Source organism: Rattus norvegicus, chromosome 19 (genome assembly GCF_036323735.1).
Source record: "Rattus norvegicus strain BN/NHsdMcwi chromosome 19, GRCr8, whole genome shotgun sequence".
Taxonomy (NCBI): Eukaryota; Metazoa; Chordata; class Mammalia; order Rodentia; family Muridae; genus Rattus; species Rattus norvegicus.
This window is the reverse complement of record NC_086037.1, coordinates 52172445-52196418: the sequence shown is the minus strand read 5'-3', so window position 1 is coordinate 52196418 and position 23974 is coordinate 52172445. Positions and strand designations below refer to the sequence as shown.

Genomic DNA, 23974 nt, shown 5'->3' with positions numbered 1-23974 from the left:
TGCGAAATGAAAACTTTCAATGTTTTATTTTTGACTGCAGCTGTTTACAGAAATATAATTGCGAGTATACAAATGTTCCAATAGAAGCAAAATATCTTTTTAATATTTAACAAGTTATCACAGATAGCTAAAAACATAGATGCAAATGAAATTCCCCCAGAGAACAAACTGAGAATATCTGGTGTCAGTGCTCTGAAATTCCAACTATAAAGCCATATACACAATGTCACTCTTACGTCATTGCAAGACAATGCAAGAAGGCAGGTCAGTGGTTGATCAGTGTGCTCAAGCAGATAAAATTAAACAAAAACTCAAAATGGCAGAATGGCAGCTAAATCACTTGAGAACACGTTAATGAAATATTCCAAGTTACTCATTAAAACAGGGAGGAAAAGAAGAGAGTGAAACTCAGTCAAGTTGTCAGGAAAGCAGCAATCACTTGGAGCGCATCCTTAAAGGGAACAAGGTGAACAGGTACATTCACTAGATACAAGGAGTCAGTTCAACTGCACTGCAGACCCCCACTCCCCACTTTTCTCTGGTTCCGGGGACTGCATCTACCTTGGGCCTTGTGTATACGAAGGCCTATCACTGAGCTCTTACTTCAGCAGGACAGGTTTTTATCTGTCACAGAAGTTTGATTCTAAACTCACTCTCAAGCATCTGGGGTTATGTGTGAGTGTAAGCTTTCTGAGGCACGCTAGCTAAAATAACAATAGGCCACCCCTACACACCATGCATATTATTACTGCTGGGTGGGTAGGTGCTGGGTAGGAGAAGGGCCAATGAGAGAGGACAGGCAGGGGTGACGTGGGTTGAATGCAGGATCTTTAAAGGTGGTATTGCAAACCTGGGTTAATAAATTGTGTAGAATGCTCTGGATCCAGTGACGGAAGGGGAAGGGAGGGTCTCCACAGCGTCCCAACAGCCTGCCTACTTACTTTCCAGCACCAGTGTGTAGAGTAAGCCACTTAGCACTGCTAGTGTGGGACAGACAGCAGTGATTCTCAGAAAGCAAGTATTCATTGAGTTTGATTCTGAAAAGTGGATCTTTCTTTCATGAGTTAACTCAGTGATTGTAAACAGAGGAAGAAGATCATTGATGGAAGTGCTGAACTGTAAGGAGACCAACAGCCCTGCTTGCTTGTACTTATTAAGATGCACACAACTGAGAGGGGAGACACCCACATTATAAAATGTGCTGTCCTTTTATTTTGTTAAGTACTTCACCTGGAGTGTGAGTTCCAAGAAGAACCATCACTTGACTGCAGTGTTCAAATGCCAAGTAAGCTATTTGAAAAGAATCCTTTCTATTAAGAGAAGAAAATAAACAAGGTGCTATGTTGGTCTGGCCAGCCATCTATCTGAGATCTCAGATACAAGAAAAATGGTATGGAATGGCAATTCTGTTCTGAGAACTGGTCTAGCCAGAGCAAAACCGTGGTCTGCTGCTAAATTAAGAGGCAACAAAGAGAAAGCTTGTATTATACTGCCCACAATGTACCCATGTTATGCATAAACAGGAGACTGTAGCACCCATCAATTATTTTTAGCTAAGTAAATGTCACAACAATTAAAGAAATTCAGAACATTGCACCTATATATTGAAATCAGTCAGTTAATGTAAACTTTTTAGTCAGTGGCAGGGAAATGCCAAATGAAGTTAAATGAATTATTAATAACTATACTGTATATACATAAAACACATGCATTTCTTAGGCAGTACTGTAAATAAATTATTGTTGATAAATGACCACAGATAACCAGTTAAGGCTGAACATACATAAAGAAGAAATAATTATCTCAAGAGTAGGGAAAAAATTCCCTAGCTTTCACTAGATAAGAACTCAGATCAGTGACTCTGAAACTAGGGGTGCATTGGCCTCCCCTGGGACTTAGGGCAGACAGATAGATTGCAGGGCCTCACTTCAGATCCAATTCAGTATGCCTGGGCTAACGCCCAAGAACGTGCACGTCTAACTAGTTTCCGGTTCATAGTGATGCTAGCTGCGGGGTGGAGGACCATATTAGTTTGCATAAACCACACAAGTAGAAACTATACACTATAGCATTCTTATATAAGGGACATAAAATACACAGAAAGGGGAATGGTTCTAAGTAGCTCTCCAACACACTCATCAGTCAGTCACTTTACTATTTCTAAAATGGTCTGCAAAATGTAGTCATTTTCCTACAGCTACATTTCAAGGTCTTAAGTCCTTTAGAAAATAACAATTTCACACTTATTGTAAGTTACTTTAAATAAGCAGGCACCTTACACACCAAGCCATCTATCTGGAATAAATGTGCAGTATTCTGAATAGTTAAGATGTACTCTTGTTTTTTTTTGTTTTTTTTTGGAATGATTAAAGTGCACAGTAGAGTATGAAAAACACTGCCTAAGCATGCCATCTTCAGCCCACCAACAGCTATAAACATACTTGCATGGGGAGCACAGCTCTGCCCAGAGTTTAAGTTACTACTGTCCTTTGTCACTGATGTTCCTTTCTTCAAGCACCACCATAAAGAGCTAGATCAGAAACAAAATGGACAAAACCCAGTGGTATCTGACACCAAGACCTTAGCTTTCCCTCAACTCAAATGACTTCTGAGGGTTTTGTGACATTAAGTTTTCCAAAGTCAATTAAGTTCTGATAGATAAGAAATAAACTACTTTGCCACATTTAATTAGGGAAAAAAAAATCAATGTCACCCCCAGGCCTTATAAAACCTATGTTTTAGATACTGCTCTTCTCCCCAGCTAATTAGGATCAGAGAAGAGGCTGTGAGTAGTGCCTTTATAACATTTAACACACATTTTTGTGCATGAAGTCTTGCAGACAGACACATTTTTATTCTTATTCAGGTGAGACCCATCTATAATTTGTTGGGATGAGAGAATGAGACTTGATTCATACAAGCCTAAACAGTATGCACTTGCTTACCCAAGCTACTCTGCCAAAGCACTTTCTCTGTTACTTTTAAGTCAAAGGAACGACAAAGCCATCTTCTATGGTGACCAAGAAATGAAGAAAAGAATGGCCACACGGGAAAAGTACAAGTTAGGACTTGATAAAACCAGTTGTTTGCATACTTTTGGCAATAGTGGAAGGTGGAGTTTTAAGAAGGGGGCACTGGCATGGTAAAAAGGCACTTTTCCATAACATTTCATCTACATATAAAATATTAATGTAAAAATTTGCCTGAAAAAGCAAGAGCAGTAAAAACAGAATTTTATTAATATATGAGGCTTAGAATGACAAGAAAATAGTTAAAAAGTAATTAGGGTATCGGGACAATTTGAAAATGATACTGTAGAGAGTCAATCTCCTGCATCATGAAATGTCACCTCCACAGTTTAGTTCTAATGACAAAAGCAAGCAGAAGGGGAAAGCTCTCAGTCTATGTGATGGATGTGTAAGTGCTACTCCTCTTGCTAGTGTGTATGCCCAAGGTGTGTGTCTCTCTCTCTCTCTCTCTCTCTCTCTCTCTCTCTCTCTCTCTCTCTCTCTCTCCCTCCCCCTTCCCTCCCTCCCTCCCTCCCTTTTGGTGGTGCTGGGGATCAAACTCAGGGCCTTGCACATGCTATGTAAACTCATTACCTCTGTGCCACACCCCCGGCCTGGGTTATTTCTCTAATATGTCTACTGAATTACAGTTTTCTTTTCACTGAGCCCCTCCAGGTAACCAAAAGCAGACATAAGACGGCATCTCAGTTAGAGATGGAGCCTGTGTAGAGATGCAGAGTAAAGTCACCAAGTCTTCCACAACTTTCAACTAGTTAAAAATAAGAAAATAGAGATAACAAAAAATTTTACTAGGAAATGAAAAATTCTCAGGCTAACACCTGTAAATAAGTATAACTCTGCTGAATTTAAGAATTATTCAGGGGCTGATGAGATGGCTCGGCGGTTAGGAGCACTGACTGCTCTTCCAGAGGTCATGAGTTCAATTCCCAGCAACCACATAGTGGCTCACAACCATCTGTAATGAGATCTGATGCTCTCTTCTGGTGTGTCTGAAGAGAGTGACAGAAAAAATACAAAAATAATTTAAAAAAGAGAATTATTCAGTTGTGGTTATTTGCTGACAGGTTTCATTTTCCCAAAACAAGCGTTTATACTGGTTTAAAAAGGGGTCCAGGTAAGGTGCTTCATACCAGCAGGCCCAGGACTTGGGCAGCATAGTGCAACTTTGCCGAAAAAAATAAAAACAGACATTCAAAATGGTCAAAAGGAATTATCCCTTTCATTCTGAAGGGACAAATGCACAATTTCTTCCTTCTATTTTTTTCTGGGTACATTAGTCAAAATTCTGATAAGCAATAAATCTACGATAATGCAATTTTAAACTATAACACAATATTATAGAAAGAGGGGGCAAGGAAGGATGGGAGAATGGGAGGGAGGGGAAGAGGCCTCTTGTTAATACTGCTTCTATAATAAAAGCCCTTTAAACACTTGGTCTAAGGAGATGGTGTAAGACAGGTAGGACTACATTGGCTAAATACCAAATAACAATATGATGCTAGAATCAGAAAAGCCCACAGCAAAGCTTAGGAACAAAGTGTCTAATGTCTTCTCCTTGGTGTGAAATGACAAGACACACACACAGGTGTGTGTGTGGAGAAGGAGGGAGAGAGGGAGATTAGAAGAGAAAGGAGAGAGGGAGGGAGAGATAGAGATAGAGAGAGAGAGAGAGAGAGAGAGAGAGAGAGAGAAGAGAGAGAGAGAGAGAGAGAGAGAGAGAGAGAGAGAAAGCTCCAAGCATTTCTGTGAATTGCTGAAAGCAAGAGCCAAATGTAACAAAGGAATAAAATGTAGTTCACAGTTTATTTAGGTCCTTCTGCCAGATATAAATTTAATAAATCATGATTTCCAAGGCCTTTGTTGGCTCATTGAGTCTTCCCATTGGCAGCTGTAACTTGTAACAGTAACTGGGAAGCTGCATTCTTAGCACAAATATCAACCACTGAGCTAACTCTTCAATAAGACGACAAACACTTTTTGTAACAAAATCATATATTCAGAACATTGTACTTAACATGGACCTTTAGGGGCAAGGAACAATCAACAATGTAAGAAAACAAACTCCATCGTATTGAGCAGGAATAGGTAGCACAGCACAGCCCTTGTATAAATAACCACACAAGTGATGAGACTGAAGTGGGGGTTTCTACCTCCATCCACTCAAAGCACTACAGTTCAGGTGATGTTCTGTTCTAAACTTAAACATTATAAAACAGAAATTGGTCCCGGTGACTTGGCATTGCCAATCAGCATTTTATAAGGATAAGCTGCGAGTATACAACGAACAGAAGCCACCACACAAGCCAGACTTCTTGCTGCCACTTCATCTACAGCATGGTAGTATCAAACATTTTAATTTGATCTTGGTGAACAAACAGATTTCCTGAGTCACCTACATGATCTCAGAAAATAATTCGGAAAACTCAGAAGTAAATGGTTTTAAACTTTGACTTCTGTTTTCCTAACGTCTGCTAGGTCTGCTCTCTATGACGCTTCAGACAACACTCTGGCATCCACTTTACCTTTTCAAACTGAAGCACTGAATTGTGTGGCTGACTCTTACTGTAACCCGAACTATGTTGGGTGATTTTTCCCTATAGGAACTGGGGGAGAAGGAAGATATCAAGGAAAATACTTTTGGCTTAGAGAATTTATAAAGTAGCTCTGGATATTAAAAGATGGGGAGATGTTATTAAAATTACAAACATGGTTTTTTTAGTGTCTTTATAAATAAAAGGCATAGGATACAGAAAGCCAATTAACAACAACAATAATAAAATATTAAATATATAGTGAACGAAGACAGAGTGGCTCATTCTTGTCAAACACCATTTGACACACTGCCTCAAATGAATTTCCGTGCTCTTTAACATCTCACTGAGTGAAAGATCCAGCAAACACACAGTAAGTCGCCTTCAGCTCCCTAGTAACATCGAGGAACTGCCTGATGGAATGGCTACAGATAAACAGGCCATTTACTTCAAAAGGTGCTTAAATACTCAAGAAAGACATAACAAACCCCCCTCACTGTTATCAGACGCCACGTTGTGGTAGAACATCAGACAAACTCACAAATTTACCACAAAAATGTGTGGCAAAAAAGAATAGTTTATATATGTATATATATATATATATAAATTTCTATATTTATGCCAATGTACTCACTTAGTACAAGTAGCAAAATAGTATACCATTTCCTAAATATAAAATATAGCTTTCCAAAAAAATGAAACACACATTAGATATAAACCATCCAAAACTTGAACGATTGAAAACTGTTTTCAAAATTAAATGACCAGAGTAGGTCTCTTTCTGGAAAGTTCCCTTCATATTGGCAAGAAGCCTGTACTACTGAAAACGTAATCCAATGCCTCTCAGAGAGAGAAAGGAAGGGCCAGGGCAGAGGGAGAAGGACAAAGAGAAAGCAAATGACAAGAACCACAGACAAATAACAAAGGAAGAGTCACAAAGGGGGATCTGGCTATATAAACTAAACCAACACCACAGCTCCACACCATGTAGGACGGGGGAGACAAAAAAAAAAAAAAAAAAAAAGATAGGAAAACTAAGGAAAAAGGCAACAACCATGAGCTGGTAATTTTTAAAAGCTTAGAAAGTAAAAGAATTAAACAGGAAACCAAAACATATCGACATACGGAAGCTGCATACATGACGGCCTAATGCTGCATTGACACTTTGCACATGCCAAAGATAGAGGAGACCTAAGCACGTGTCCGGGTGTGGGTGGGAGTGAGAAGCAGGCATCCCATGGGTGGCAGCACACCCAAAACTCTACAGCTAATGCTACAAATGCAAGTTCTGGAGTGTGTAATTTTGCTCTCTGTAGATGTAACACAAGTAAATTCTTCCTGTGAAATCAATGATATGACCCTGTAAAGCCCAAGGCTGTGGAAACCATCAAGTCAGTGACCACTTCAACTGTAAAGCACTGAGGTGACCTGTGAATGGTCACTGCGGCTCAGGGAGAAGTCATAGTTTGAGAAATGTTTGTCTGTCTTGTCTGTAAAATTAAAATTTGTACTATTTATCATCAAAGCGAGAATTTTGGAGACTTCAGAACAGCACCGTTCATGGAAGAAAAAAGAGAACTGTTTTTTCCCGGGAATCAAATCCCAATAACTCCTGAAGGAGCATTCCTGGCCCTGTGCTGCTGACTGCCAGGTCACTGGGTCAACGAGGCTGCCTTCTCTAATTACTACAGGGTCATAAAGCCAGTAGAATAATAACAAAGCTAAAAAGAAAAAAATGAGAACAACAGTACAGGTGAGGCATATAAGAAGGGAATACTAGCCTAACGCTGGGTAAGAAAACAGACTGAAGTACTGTCAGTTTAAACTGCCGGAGGAGAATATGCAAATGTAACACGTCACACATCACCCCCTTCATTTTCATAGAACAAAATATTTTTATGCAGTTATGGCTAAATCCCTTAGTAGAAATACAGAGAACTAACACCTCTCTGAACAATGAACTCAGTAACACACCAGCTGTACCCAGGCTGTAAGCATGTCATCTGCCTGTGTGTATGAGGAGGAGTCCTCGTATCTGCAGAGTTCTTAATACAGCTTCTTTTCAGTCAATTACTGCTTCAGCTTCTCCATGAAAACTGAAAGAAATTCTTCACTTTGGCCAACAGCCATGTCTTTATTTTACATCAACAAAAGCACAGCCTTAGTCACACTGAACTTTACTTTGTCCTAAGCCACTACTTGACTAAAATAATGCAGGAAGGGAAGTAAGAATGTAAGTAAACATGACAAATATGATTTCCTAATAGCAAGAATAACTGAGAGGCCAGCCTTGCATTTAAAAACAGAGGACAAAAGCAACAACTCTGTCAGCTGGAAAATCACAGACTCTCAGTCATCACTGTTATTAGAAACGAAAAGCACATTGGTGGCAAATCACTGCAACAGGCAGCATGGGTGCATTCTTACAGTCAGGAAATCTATCCATTTACTCAGATGTCGTTCTTCATAATGGTTTAATAATCTTCATGGAGCCACAAGTTCTCAGGATATCTTGGAATCACCATTACTTTCTTCAGGGAATTTCTGAAGAAAAAAAAAATCAGTTATCTCATTAGGGAAAAAAATTTTGTAAAGTGTCTATCACCATGAATGACTTCAACTGTCCTATGTAGGGAACATCACCATATTCAATCTTCCTCGCTTTTTTGGTGGTGCTGCGTACTGAACCTAGGGCATCAAATATGCTGGGCAAGTACCCAACTGAGATATAGTTCCAGATTATAAGATTTATTATTTATAGAATTTTCTCTTTGTTTTCTTTTTCTACTATGATTGGATCTAGAGCCTTATAGGCTACCCTGATGTTCTGTCACTCTAAAGGAAAGAAGCTCTCAGCCAGAAGGAATCCCCAGTATTTCCTACCTAACCTAAGCTATCATTCAGAGTGAAAGTCCTTTCTTAATTAACTGTAAAGGCTAAACAGTGTTATTAAAATTGAATAGAATTTAGTAATGCTTTTCACTAAGAGACCAAAATGTAATACTTACATATCTCACTAAAAGGAGCCGGTTAAATTGTTCCCTTGGCTTTGCAACGAAACAAGCAAATCGATCTTTTCCATGTTCTGACTGTTGTTCACCGAGGAGGCCAGTGGGGCAGATTCTGGCATTTGCTGAGAAAGAAGTGTTGTCACAGAAGATTGGCCCTCATTTTGTGGTTGGCCCGGCTGATTTATGGCCATCAGCTGCTCTGGCAATGTAGCTGGCCCAGAAGTTAACAGCTGACTACAATCTGAAAAGACAGCGAGATCAGAAAACAGCTGATTAGTTAAGATTTCTAAACTAACACTTTTTAGTGGCCAGGAGAAATGTATTACTATGCTGAGCTACATTAATAAAACTAAAGTACTTGACAGTCTAACAAAATGGTTTTCACGGGACAACACTGGAGTCTGTCTTGGGATTCCTCTAAACATATACAAAGGTACTACTGAGATTGGGCATGGTAGGCACACCTTTAATCTCAGCATTGGGAAGTAGAGGAGGTGAACCTTGTCAATTCAAGGCCAGTTGGTCTACACAGTGAGTTCCAGAACAACCACAACTAAATAGTGAGACCTTACCTCTAAATACATAATACAAATAAAAGTATCACTAATTACTTGACATAACAGATGAAAAATGGGTGTCTACATCTTGTTTTTTTTCTAAAGATTTATTTATTTATTATAGATGAGTACACTGTAGCTGTCTTCAGACACACCAGAAGAGGACATCAGATCCCATGACAGATGGTTGTGAGCCACCATGTGGTTGGTGGGATTTGAACTCAGGACCTCTGGAAGAGCAGTCAGTGCTCTTAACCGCTGAGCCATCTCTCCAGCCCCCGGGTGTCTAGATCTTTAGAAACAATTTATTTGGCTAAGTTATTTTCTGTCACTCTTCATTTTCTTTTCAAATTAATGTCATAATTTTGCACATCATTTCATTTAACATCTTAACATCTTTGTGAGGTATAAAACTATCGCTTTTTTTTTTTTTTTTTTGGTTTCTGTTTCTGAAATAAAGTCTCCTGTACTCTAGGCTGGCCTCAAACACACTATGGAGCCACAGATGACTTGAATTCCCAATCCTCCTGCCTATACCTCTCAAGGGCTAGGACTACAGGCATGGACCATTATGACTAGTCTAAAATGATTACTTTTGAAAATATGGAAATTTATGCCTATAAGGGCCTCAGTCTGTAGCTGGTGGAATTCCACTCTGCTTTGAAACTGCTGTGCCTTGTGCTTCCTCATAATGATCTGAATATTTCAACTGAGCACTGAGAAATTTGAGTTCCTTACTATTTTGAATGCCAAATAAGAACATTCCTGAAGTCTGCTGAGATGAGCCAGGAGAATTTTGTAGTTGGTTTATTGTGCCTCCTGTAGTGTTGTGAAATAAAGCAGCCTGTGGCTGGGGTGAAGAAGTGCTTCCTTGGATTCCAGGGATGTTGTTCTGTGGGGAATAAAGAGGAGACTGCTGCATGTCTGGTTGGTTTATACTGGTTTGCAATGCAGACATGGATGCTGGAGAGAGGAAGAGTGTTACTTGTTGCTCTTGAGAACTAGGTGACCCTTGAACCAACTGGATCTGAGGAGAACTATGGAACAAGGAGGTCTGTGGTGACTCAGATGGCGTAGGACCTGGGTTCTGAAGTGAGGAAACCGTAGGCTGATTCTGAAACTGCATGGGCTGCTGCTCTTGGTTCATTGGGGCCATATTACTTTGCTGGTGAAAAATTGACTGGTTCTGCTGCTCTTGACTAGCCATCGGGTTCTGGTTTGGGCTAAATATCATGTTTGGTGGTGGCTGCTTCTGGGAGGCCATTGTAGCCATGGCATTCTGATTACTAAATAAAATGCTCTGCTGCTGCTGCTGCTGCTGTTGTTGTTGCTGCTGCTGTTGCTGCTGCTGCTGCTCCTGGGATGGAGAGTTACTCTGCATGCCAACTATTGGGCGCTGTGTCTGGAAAATTGGGCCTTGCTGGTTCTGAGGCATTGGATTAGCAGGAAGGGAGCCCAGGGCCACCTGAGGCTGAAATAAACCTTGCTGAGAGGGCTGTGCCTGTTCCTGGGAAAGAAGAGGGGTCTGGATGTGCGAGATTGGAGGCTGCTGTTGAAAAGCAGCTTGCTGCTCAGTGTTTGATGTTGACTGAAGTGGAGAAATTGAGTTCTGTGCTGAAAAAAATGAAATCTGCTCTTCTTGGGCTACTGTGTTAGTTTGAAGATTACTGATGGAACTTTGGGAAAGATATATGTTGGGTGACTGCTGGTCCTGAGGGACTGAAGAGCCCTGTAGTACAGCAATGGTACTCTGCGAGTGAAACATGGAAGGCTGCAGCTGTTCGGAGGATGCTGTGGAAGTCTGACTGTGGACGATGGGATTGGCGCTATGAAACATTGGACCTTGAGTCTCCTGGGAAAGGCTCTGAGCATCAGCAATAGGGTTCTGAGGGTGAAAGAGCTGAGCCTGGGAATGAGAAGACTGCTGCAAGAAGCTCCCAGACTGAAGTGACAGCATCTCGCTCCCCTGCTGGAACAAGCTATTCCCTTGTTGCTGGGTACCATTACTCTGAACACTCATTATGTTTTTTGTAGATGAAAAGAGGTTTACTTGAGGTTGGCTGTCCCCACTGTGCTGCATCTGGACCATTGTCTGAAAGACACTGCTCTGAATCTGTTTTGCTTGTGCTCCCGTTTCTTCTCCATCGCCTGAATTTGGCGGCTGAAACATAGTAGAGCCGGGGGTTGCCACCTGCGGTGTGGTGGTGGTGGATGTTTCATTTCCAGAAACTGCAGGGGGGGAAGAGAACAATTCACACTGCATTTGCATGTCCTCGCTGGTAGGCAGGGCGCTCATCATGTGAGAAGGCTGCTGGTAAACTGGAGACTGCTGAAGGCTTCCATTTGCTGAAGCAGCTGAAGGAAACAGTTCTGACTGAATCTGGGCTGCTGCTTGGCAAATGCTCTGCTGCATCTCCATCACCATGGCAGCTGAAGACTCTATCACTTGCTGCTGCTGTTGCTGCTGCTGCTGCTGCTGTTGCTGCTGCTGACTAGACAGTGTGTTTTCAGTCTGCTGATGGACGCTGTCGGCCCTCCCAGGTAGTAAGTTATCTGGTCTGGTGTGAACTGCAGACTCTGTTGAGGAAAACATTCCAGGGCTTACACTATTTTGAATTTGACTGACTTGGAAAATGTCTGCATTCAGCTGTTCTTGAACATTCTCATTACCATCTGGAGTAGAAAACAGAACAGACGATAACTGTTGTTGTGCCTCTAAAACCTGCTGGACCAAGTCAACACTTCCATTGCTGCCACTAGCAGTGCTGCCTGTAAAACTTCCTGCTTGCAGCTGCTGAATAGTACTCTGGAGCTGGCTCACACTATTTGGCGACGGAAAAATATTTGATGGTATCTGTGCTTGTTCTTGCAGTGGGGACTGCTGCTGCTGTGGTGCCTCAGTCAACTGTGACAAGTTAACCACTGAGTCTGACTGCATTGTGTCTCTGGACTGAGCGTCTCTTGTCTGAAACTGTGCCGCCTGCTGCAGCAGTGCATCGCTGCTGGGCAGCTGACTAGAAGCAGAAACCGCTGGAAAAGTCCCTGGCTGTGAGATGTCTTGCGTTTGGATAGTTGTCAGAGTCTCCGGGTTGTATGCCTTGGGCTGAAGCTGCTGCTGATTTTCATTTTCAGGAGATAAGTGAGAAGATGATGGTGATGAAAAGGATGCATTTCCCGCTATGTTAGAAATAGTTTCTAAAGTTTGCTGGGTTGATCCGACTGTCTTTGTAGTCTAAAAAATAAAAAGCCACAAATAATATGTATATATAAATATTAAATAACCACATATATTACTCCAAAAATTATTTCTAAGGACACATGCAGAATAAGTTTTCTACTCTACAATATTAGTAGAAATCAGTGGGGCTGGAGAGATGGCTCAGCTGTTAAGAGCACCAACTGCTCTTCCAGAGGTCCTGAGTTCAATTCCCAGCAACCACGTGGTGGCTCACAACCATCTATAATGGGGTCTGATGCCCTCTTCTGGTGTGTCTGGAGACAGCTACAGTGTACTTATATACATAAAATAATAAATCTTTTTAAAAAAAGTAGCTTCCCTTCCCTCTCTCTTCTCGTGAGAATTGAGCATATCCAATTCTATCAGATCTTACTCTGACTTGTCACTTAAAAAAAATAGAAGTCAGTGTAAGACTGATTCTTTATGACAATGTCTGACTTTCAGTATTGTAAAGATAGTCAAACAAGCAGAATAATCAGTTATTGATATGGTTAGCCAAATTAAAAATAAGAGAACATTCATCTGATAGCTTGTGTGTAACCAAGTTCAAGACACTTCCGTATTGTAGATCATCAGTGACAGTGACATTGCAATGGGGAAAACAAGTGAAGAGGAGAATTAAAAAGATGGTAGAGAAGGAACCACAATCAAAATGTTTCTACTTCTGAAAATTCTAAAATTGGTGCTTTAATTAAATCAACTAAAAATTAAATTTTGGGGGGCAAGGTCTGTCTCTGTAGCCCAGGTTGGCCTTAATCTTACATCTTTGATTCCTCAGTCCCAAAACCAACTTGTAGTCCTTTTATAAATACACCTCATTTCATAGGGATGAATTCCTCCTCTTGCCAAATGTGACTGAAGTTACTTTGTGAGCAATTTTACTGACCTATAAAGCATTTGCTCTGAAAAGCAAAATTCATTAACCGTATCTGGAATGGAAAAAACAATAAAGGGGAATATAGCAATTTTTTTGTATGTGGGATAGATAGAGGGCATTTGTTACAAAACTCACCTGAAAAATTGGGGAAGATCTTTTCTCTGATGTTACTTCCATTGGAGTAACATCTTCAGTCTTAATCATGCTGCTCGATATGAGTGGAGTGATCAGGGCATTAGGAAGGATAGTTACCTTATCTACGTTACAGCCAGTCGTTTTCATTGCTACGCATATAAAAAAGAAGAGTTGTAAAGTGTAAGAAACAATCTATTTACTGAATGCCATGGTTTAAATCTAGTTTGTTTGACGTAGTCTCTCTCCACAGCCTAGGCGGGCCTCAAACTTGTCATCTTCCACCTCATCCCCTAAGAGCTCAAAGTATAGGTGTGCTATACCACCATACCTGGGCTAAATGTCTATCCTGGATAGATTATATCATGATTATAATGCATGATACATTTACTCCTACCCCATTTTTGAGAAACTCTCATGTAGTCCAGGCTAGCCTCAAACTAGATATGTAAGATATGTAACCTAGGATGACCTCAAATTTTCAATCCTCCTGTCTTTACTTGGAATTACATGTGTGGGCCACTATGCCTGATATATGCAGACAACGATCGAGCCCAGGGTTAATGTATCCTATGCAGGCATTCTGCCCGCTCTGCTACATCCGTACTCCTACCTAACCTCCCTTTATTGAAGTGTGATTGGCTTGAAGATTCTTGTTATGGACTGAGAAGGCAGGCTTATTTATGTGGTACCACGTTGGGGAATGAAACCTAGTGTCACCTGCAATCCAGAGGAGAGCTCCACCACTCAAGAAATATCTACAAGTAATAAACCGAATTGGTTCAGCTATCGGCTGTATCCCACAAGCCACATCTAAGTGTCTGGAGCTATACACCAATGCAACAGGGATAATATTTTAAGAGTATTTAGCATACAGAGATTGGTAATCTCTAAGAGGTTAAATACTCAGGTATAATCCAGCATTCCAACCTTTTGAAGACTGAGATTACTGACATATTTTTCAGCAAGAATTCAAGCATATATAAAGTAATTTACATTTTTTTTCTGAACCAATGTTTTACAAACTTGAACGATTATTTAAGGTGGTACATTAAATGTATTTCTAAACCATTTCACTTCCACATTCAAAAGCTATCTATCAACTTACAGTTAGAAGAGCCAATTACTACCTTTCCACTTAGCCCCCCATCCTCCCTTTGACTCTTTTTCTTTCTTCTTTTTAACTTTTACTTGAGTTTGCCACTGGTACTTTATGGAGCCAAACTGCTCATGCAGCTAAAGCCTGACTGATGGACAAGTGTGAGGCTCAAACTCTTATTACTGTGAGACTACGGAAAGAAGCACAGACACCTATGATGGGGTTTTGCTGTTGCACAGCTCATGCTGGTCTCAGACACTGCGTCTTCCTCTCTCAGCCTCCAGGGTGCCAGCATTCCAGTTCACATACCACTGCGCCTAGTGCCTCACCAACTTCAAATGCCATCATTTTCATCTTTTCATCAGTTTACTTCCAAATTTCCTTTTGATACCTCTGTTCTCTTTAACAAATATTTATTCATTTTTTTACTTTATTCATATGATGTTCTGCCTGCTAACAGGTAAACACACCATGCAACCATGAAGGTAAAGAGAGGGCATTGGATCCCTTGAACAAATGATTGTGAGCTGCCATGGGGTGGTGGAATGGAACCTGGATCCTCTGCAGGAGCAACAAGTGCTCTTAGTCACTAAGCCACCTCTCCCGCCATCTGCACTCTTCATTGAGATACTCTCATGTTTCCCAGTGTGGCTTAAACTCAAAGCCAAAGACAACCTTGATACTCCTGCCTTTACTCTTCAAACACTGGGATCTACATCATACCTGGTTTACGCAATGCTAGAGAGCCAACCCAGGGCCTCATGCTGTTAGCAGGCACTTGCTTACTACAAGCCGCATTCTCAGCTCAAAATTTTCTTTTGCCTCTGCTTTCTGAGCGATGGGATTAAAGCCGTGTGCTACCACCGGCACCACCGGCGCCGCCGCCGCCGCCACCACCACCACCACCACCACCACCACCACCACCACCACCACCACCACCACCACCACCACCACCACTACCACCAGGCTCAAAACTTTCTCTTAATGTGAAGATTTTCCTATTCTCTTTATTGCTGATTTCTTTTTTTTTTTTCACCCTTCCCTCCTTCCCTTGAGACAGGGCCTATGTAGTTCTGGAACTCACTATCAGACCAGAGTGCCCTCAACCTCACTCAGATCCTCCTTTCTCTACCTTTATTGCTCATTTCTTTTTTTTTTTTTTTTTTTTTGGTTCTTTTTTTCGGAGCTGGGGACCGAACCCAGGGCCTTGTGCTTCCTAGGCAAGCGCTCTACCACTGAGCTAAATCCCCAGCCCCTATTGCTCATTTCTTATTTGATTCCATTGTAAATTGGAAGACATAATTTCCCCCAGCTTCAATAAAATATAACTAGCAACAATAAAAAATTTGTAGTTTTCTGTTCTGTAATTTCTATTTGGTTCTTTAATATCTCCCCTTTCTTTACTAAAATTTTCTATTTTTAATTTCAACTTTCAAGAAATTTAGAATTATCCATTGCATTAATTTCATGGTCTAGCTATTGTTTTGTTAGATAGTTCTAATACCTTTCTTAATAATTCATATCAGTTATCTTTTCTCATTCAAACTGTAATTTTTTTCTTGGTTCCTAATTAACAAATGATTTAAAAAATTATTTCAAGGCCATGTTGGATTTTGTGTTAAGAGACGTAGTTACACTTAAACTACTTTAAGCATGTTTAATGTGCTCATTTTTTTAATTTGCTCAGATTACCTAAGTATACTGTAGTTTCAGTGACAACTTAGTTCTATTTTGGGTTATCTGGTCTGGCTATTCCTAACTACCTGATCTGTGCTTGATACTGCCTACCTAGTGGAAAGTGCTTCCCTGGGCTGTTGGTGTCTTTGGTGAAGTGAGGAAAGGATTTTTCCTGAATGTTTCTTTGGTAACACAGTGCCAACAGCTTTCTAATCTATCACTGCTGGTGTTATTAGGGTAGAGAATCATCTGCATGGGCTGCCTCTGTTACCTCTGGGTATGTGTGACAAACTGGGACACTCATGTCTAGTTGGTTTTCTGACACTAGGCTGACATTTTTATTTGTGTTTTTAATTGAGGTCTCTTCATAGCCCTGGCTGTCTTGGAACTTACCATGTAGATTAGGCAATTCACAAAGATCCATCTGTCTCTGCCTTACAAGTACTGGCATTAAAAGTGTACATGGGCTTCCACCCCTGGCTCTAATCAGCTTAGACTGGGCTTTTGTCAGTAGGAGGAGAGCTGTAAGATTCCTAGCTTTGATGCTCTACTTAGGTGGAGTGCTAGGAGTTGCTGGGCTGGGTAAGAGTAAGGAAATACTGAGCCTGCATGCACCATCAGTACAGAGAGGCTGACTTGCTGTTGTGTAGTCCCAATGAATGATGCATTGGGATCCACTATTGCCATCTCTGGAGGAGACCGACTCATGACTCAAGGAACTGTACCATTATGTAATCTGTATCTTCATAGATAAAGGCATAAAAGCACCATCACCACATACTTCAGTTGTGGACTATAATCTGCCTTACCACATTGTAACAAACCTAAGTCAGTTTGTCACCATCGCTTCTTTTATACTTGGGCTTTTTGAGATAGTCTTAGTATCAAGGATGGATGGGTCCTGAGCTCATGAAATTCCTGTCTCAGACACCACAGTATCAACACTGTAGGCATGTGTTATCACTCCTAGTCTTCAGTGTTTTGTTGTTTTTTAAATTGGTAGGGAAGTAAAGAAATATATCAGATTTAAGAGTGGTTAGATCCGGGGGCTGGAGAGATGGCTCAGCGGTTAAGAGCACCCGACTGCTCTTTCAGAGGTCATGAGTTCAATTCCCAGCAACCACATGGTGGCTCACAACCATCTGTAAAGAGATCCGATGCCCTCTTCTGGTGTATCTGAAGACAGCTACAGTGTACTTATATATAATAAATGAATAAATCTTAAAAAAAAAAAAAAAAGAATGGTTAGATCCTAACCATTAGGTAATTCTTCGAACACCTACAGTCCATATTTCAGTCTCATGAAAGTACAAACCTTTAAAGAAGGAAGCATCATAATCTCTGCTTCCCTTTTTTTGTATGACTTATTCTCATTACTTTTACGGGATTTGGGCTTTATTTTGTTTGTTTGTTTTTTTCTATTTATATATTTATCTTGTGTGGGTACCCAAGTGTCATGGTACATGTGACGGTCAACGACTTGTGGGAGCTGGTTCCCTTATTCCACAATTCCCATGGTTGTTTTAGGGATTAAACCCCTGTCATCAGGACTGGTGGCAAGTACCTTACCCACTGAGCCATCTTGAAGGCCCATCAGGGTTAAACTGAAGAAACTGAAGAAAACAAACTCCTCTACTCAAACATATTAATTGTTATTTTGAGATACGGTCTTGCTACGTAGCCCTCGATGATCCTGAATTCATGGTCCCCTTGCCTCCCAAGTGCTAGGATTACAAGTAAGCACCATCATGTCTGGTCTATTATGGCTTTTTTTTTTTTTTTAAAGTATACCTATATGCTAGATGAAAGGAAACATCAAGTTGAACAATAAGTCTCTGCATCAGTAAAGTTTTAAATATTTACTTTATAGTTGGAAAACACCTTGCTAAGTATATTACATCAGAGAAAACAAAGCATTAAGGTTTTGCTAGTAAACACCAAAGAGGACCAAATGAGAACAATCAAATTGATACCTTTCAAGGCTTCTTCAAAAGAGCAAGGTCTTGCTGGACTAGATATCTCCTTTTTCACATTTACACTCAAAGCACCAGCTGCTGATATTAAAAGCAAAAGTCATATATTTTGTTCAATATATTCATCTTGGTAAAATACATATTCTAATACTCTTTAATTGGAATAATTTCTCAGCACATCATTGACTTGTTTATTAGAACCCTAGGTTAATTTTTTATAACCAGCAGACTACCCTCTAAAATATACTCATCTCCAAGTAGATAAAATATATAATCACTTACCAGGACAGAAAACTTTAAGAATCCTTTTAACACATGAATGGAAGACTGACACAAATATCAGACATTTAACACTGAACAGCTACATCAGAGCACTAGCAAGAAAAAAAGGCTATCATTTACCTATATACATTTATTAAAAAGTACCAACTGGAAAACACTTGTCCATATTTAAAGTGAATGAGAACACATATGATGAACATACTAGGTCTATAATATTATGACTATTCTTCCAGTAAAACTTAGAAAAATATTTTTGCTAGCACTAACAGAGAACTACATAATATAATATAATATAACCTAGTCATATTGAGTAAATCTTCCATAACAGCTCTTGACTTAAGGAGCTGAAGAACAGAGGTCATTTCTAAATAATAATGTTAAACTGCAAATGAATAGGTTCTGCTTCAAATGGCCATTGCTTTATTATTGTCATATTTTAAATTTCATGGATTCCCCTCCACCTTGTTTTTTTGAGACAAGGTTTCCTAAGCCTGGTGGCTCTCAGTCTATGGGTAGGGACCTCCACAGGGGTCATAATAAAATATTCTGTATATTTATTTACATTATGATTACATAATGTAGATATTTACATTATGATTCATAACAGTAGCAAAATTACAGTTAAGAACTAGCAGCAAAATAATTTTATAGTTTGGGGTCACCACAACTTGAGGAAGTGTATTAGAGGGTTGCAGCGTTAGGAATGTTGAGAATGCTGTGACCAGGTGCAACCAGAAGGTCATAGATTTAGTCAACCTGGCTGGCTAGTAAGCCTCAGAGATCTTCCTGCCTCCATTTCCCCAGTGCTGTGATTACCACTGTATTTGTGTGAACCACAATGTGTGTGTGGGGAATTGAACCTGGGTTTTCTGCAGGAACAACAAGTGCTCTTAACCACTGAGCTGGCTAGTCTTATGTCAACTTGACACAAAATTAGAGTTATCTAAAAGAAAGAAACCTCAATCGAGAAGATGCCTCCGTAAGATCCAGATGTAAGGCATTTTCTTAATTATGATTGATGGGAGAGGGTTCAGCCCAACTGGTTGTCCTGAGTTCTATAAGAGAGCAGGCTGAGCAAGCCAGAGGAAGTGAGCCAGCAAGCAGCATTCATTCCTCCATGGCCTCTGCATCAGCTCCTGCCTCCAGGTTCCTGCCCTGTGTGAGTTCCTGTCCTGACTTCCTTTGATGATGAACAGCAATGTGGAAGTGTAAGCCAAATAAGTCCTTTTCTCTCCAACTTGCATTTTGGTCATAAGATTACATTTACTTATTGTTTATGTGCATGCATACACAAGTACAACAGCACATATGTGGGGGTCAAATTGGTTCTCTTCTACCACATGGGATTCAGGAACTGAACTCAGGCTGCTGTGTCTTAACCACACTGAGCAATTTTGCTGAATCTAGCCTGTTACATTTATCTAAAACACATTCTAATTTTTATTTGTCAAGGCTTGTTTGTTTTGTTATGAAGTGGCCCAGGATGTCCTCAATCTGGTAACCTTAATATATCAGGCTCTTGACTGCTGAGGTGACAAACTGGAATCACTCAGCCTGGCTTTCAGTGTTTTAAGCATTAAAAAAAAATTATTAGGGCTGGAGAGATGGCTCAGCGGTTAAGAGCACTGACTGCTCTTCCAGAGGTCCTGAGTTCAATTCCCAGCAACCACATGATGGCTCACAACCATCTGTAATGGGATCCCATGCCCTCTTCTGGTGTGTCTGAGGACAGCGACAGTGTACTCATATACAAAATAAATAAATAAAAATTAAAAAAAATTATTAGTGTGGGAGTGAGCAAGCCATGGTCCTCAACTTATTTACTTTGCATTCATAAACATATCCAAGATGGATTTGAGCTGGTTTACTTTTAATGCATTATTTCTCCTAACAGTATTGAGATGGTTATTTCTAATTGAATAAAAAGACAAAGTTCGGGGCTGGAGAGACGACTTATTAAGAGCATTTCCTGCTCTCACAAAGTACTCACATTCAGTTCCCACCATCTACATGGCCACTCCCAACCTATTGTCTAGAACTCCAATTCCAGGGGACTCCACACCCAGGACAGAAAGTGCTAATGACCTACTTGTCACTGCCTCCCCAGAACTGGGCTCACAAGAGTATGTCTGGCTTTTTATGTGGATTCTGGGAATCAATCAATCCTTGTGAGGCAAGCACTTTCCAGCCTGAGCTATCTCCTCAGTTCTGCCCTTTTTTTTTTTTTTGTGCAGGAGCTTTCTTTCTTAATCACTTTTCCTCACCTTCTGTTTCACTGGGTTCTGAAGTATGTGGGAATCACATTATCAATAAACTGCAGAAGTAGAACTGCTAATTCTGAACTAGTCCTCACGTTAGACAAACTGAACCAATAACAGCTACAGCAGAGACTGAGCCTCCTGGCAATGCAACAAGCCAACAATGTTCATTTCCAAAGCGGTCTTCCCATTTTGTCAGAGCTTTGTTAATTCTGCAAGTAACTAAACAAAATAGGCAAGTAACTTAGCAGTCACATTTTGCCTAAATAAATAAACTTTAAACATTTCAGTTGCTTTTGGGGTGTATTTCTAAATCACTAAATGCTTAAAATTATATTTAAAACATTTATCATTTCTGGGCAATGGTGGCACACATCTTTAATCCCGGCACTAAGGGGGCAGAGGCAATCAGATCTGAGTTTGAGGCTAGCCTGGTCTAAAGAGCAAGTTCCAGGACAGCTATGGCTATACAGAGAAACCTTGTCTCAAAAAACAAACAAACAAACAAACAAAGGGGGGGCACCAAAAATTTATCATCAGTCTGATAGTTTTATGTTATCATTTATTACTGCAATTATGTTATCATTTATCACTGCAACTTCCTCTTTTTTACCTGTTTCACAATGTCTACTGGGACCAGAGGTATACAGTCAGTGGTCAAGCATGTGGCTAGCATACACAAAGCCCTGGAATCAATCCCAACATGATGACAGGGGGTTGGAGGACAGCCCCACAAACCAGCCAAACTTTAGCAGTTTTCCAGTTTTGAGTTTCACCTTCCCGCATTTAAAAGGCACTCAGTAACAGTGATAATCACTAGAGAGTGACCTGGGCTAACTCTGGCGCATCAGAGCTTAAGCACTCACAGCTCTCTTATGAGAGAACAAGTGGAAATGATTCTCAGAGTAACAGTAGTATTTGGTAGCTGTCTTTTTATAAAGTATTACTCATCTCCAAATTAATAGGAATTTATGTTTTGGCTGTCTAGACTTCAAATTTTTTCAAAGAAATAGAATTTAATTACTCACTTTAGTTCAGAATTGTGCATTTTGACATACCTGGATCTGGAGTGTAAGTAAATGGCTGAACATCATGAGATCTTCCAGCATTGGTCACAACATATATTCCCACTGATACAGGCAAAGTTATATGTTGGTCATGATATGGAGGAACTTTCACAATAAGATGGTTCTAATCAAGGAAAAGTGTAAGAATCAGAAAGGAAGTCAATATTTAAGCCAAAAAAATTTAAGTAAATTTCCTGTTATGTGTATAATTTAGAAGTTTGATTAGAAAACAATGCATTGGATTTTTTGAGTCAGTCTTGCTCTGGAGCTCAGACCTGCCTCAATCTCCAGCTCTTCCTGCTTCATGTGTACTCTCAGGCCGGGACGAGGTGTGGGTCACTACACCAAACAGAAAAGGACGCTTTAAAGCTCAGGTTGACACATGCATGCCATTCATCTCAGCATGCCTGTCGTTCATGGTAAAGCCCCAATGCTCACAACAGTGCACAAGGTTCCTGCTGAGCCCACCTCATCCATTCCCACTCTCACCGTGGTCCTTTTAATTACTAACCTCAGCTTTATCTCAGGCTTGTTCTGTCCAGCTATAGTATTCTCATCCTCTCAGATGGCAAGTTCCTTACCTGTGCCCAGCTCTCATAAATAAATGCCACCTTCTCAGAAGTCTTCCATTCCCTGTCCACTCTTTTAAAGTACTATTCTTCAACTGGTCACATTTATTTTCATAACAGAACTTTTTAACCACTTGAAATTACTGACTGCTTTTTTCTCTCTCTTGAACAACAAAAACAGAAGCTCCACAAAGATCTAGGATGTCTATCCCACAATCTGTCAAGATAATAGTATCATACACAAATGTACTCAGATGTCATCTGTGAATTCTTACCAACTGGGCCTCAAAGGCTTACTCCTGCTTCAACCTCTAAATGCTGGATTTTACAGGTAGGTGTGTGTGTGTGTGTGTGTGTGTGTGTGTGTGTGTGTGTGTGTGTGTGTGTGTGTGCGCGCGCGCCACCATACCCAACTCCAAAGTTTTGTTTATTCCAACACCTTTTCTTCTCTGTAATATTTCACTTCTGTTTTCCATTTATTATGAGCTCTAGGTCAGTTCTCAAAATGCACTTAACTCATTCCTCTCTCTTTGAAAAAAATAAAATTTAAATATGAACAAAACCACAGAACCAATGACCTATCATGCTATGATTTAGTTTGTTTATAAATTCATTTGCAAACAAAATGTCCAAGTCTGGGCTGAGATGGCTCACTAGGTAAAAATGCTTGCTGAAAAAGCCTGATGATTTAATGTGATCCTGGAACCTATACAAAGGTGGAAGGAGAACTGACTACACAGAGTTGTCCTCTGACTGCCACTGCACACATACACCACACCCATCTATACCCTATACAGTAAACAAACAAATCCAACCCTCTAAGGACAATCTAGCATTGCACTTGTCACATAAACCTGATGACTTGAATTTGATACCTGGATCACATGGTGAAGAACAGAGTCAAGAGTTCATAAATCTGTCATGATTTACATATTACATGTCATGTATGCCTACACATACACATAATATATAATAGTAAATTTAAACTTTTTTACTATTTAATTATTCATCATTATCTTTTAAATATATTATTTATAAGTATAACATTATAAATTTAATTGTTTAATTATTATTTCATTATTGGACTAAAGATGGACACAGTTCAATTGGTAGTGTGCTTGGTTAGCATGCATGAATCCCTGGGTTTAATCCTCAGTACTGTAGAAACCAGGTTAATGATACATGTTTGTGATCCCAGCACTTGGGAAGCAGAGGCAGAAATTCACGGTCATCCTTGGCTGTATAGCAAGTTTGCAACCAGCCTAGACTACATCAGACCTTACATCAAAAGAAAAGAAAGGACATGGGGTAGGTAACATCCTCTTCCTCAGAAGACTAGACAAATGGATATAAGGGAAGGAAGGGGATATGGAAAGGACGATAAGGGGAAGAGAAGACTAAAATAAAGAGAGATTAAAGCACGTTCACAGCACACGAAAGTATTCTATGAAGGCTTCAATTGGTAGTGAAAACAGGTACGTAAGAAGTAAATTAAAACTACAGGTTGCTTAAGGACCCCAAAAGAACAGAGTTGAGATCAGAGTCCTTCCCCACTCAGCGAGAGTGGAGTAAGCTGGCAGCCTTCGATGGGCATCTTCACAAGCTTGGTACTGGGGTCTGACTGACAACAGTGCTCTAGAGGTCATGACTGCTCTCATGCATTATTTGAAGAAA

At 40.2% G+C, this 23974-nt stretch overlaps 1 protein-coding gene across 14 annotated transcripts in view; it reads right to left on the bottom strand.

Moving 5' to 3' along the window:
• Nfat5 (nuclear factor of activated T-cells 5) overlaps positions 1 to 23974 on the bottom strand; it is an 87437-nt gene continuing 63463 nt past the window's right edge. For 10 of the 14 annotated variants that reach the window (XM_003751872.6, XM_063278044.1, XM_039097749.2 and 7 more), the window contains 6 exons: positions 21723 to 21855; positions 18125 to 18205; positions 13379 to 13527; positions 9867 to 12360; positions 8569 to 8812; positions 8 to 8104 (listed from right to left, as the gene is read on the bottom strand). In XM_003751872.6, the coding sequence (XP_003751920.1) occupies positions 8577 to 8812; positions 9867 to 12360; positions 13379 to 13527; positions 18125 to 18205; positions 21723 to 21855 (3093 nt within the window). In that variant the 3' untranslated portion in view covers positions 8 to 8104; positions 8569 to 8576. 14 annotated transcript variants of the gene reach the window in all.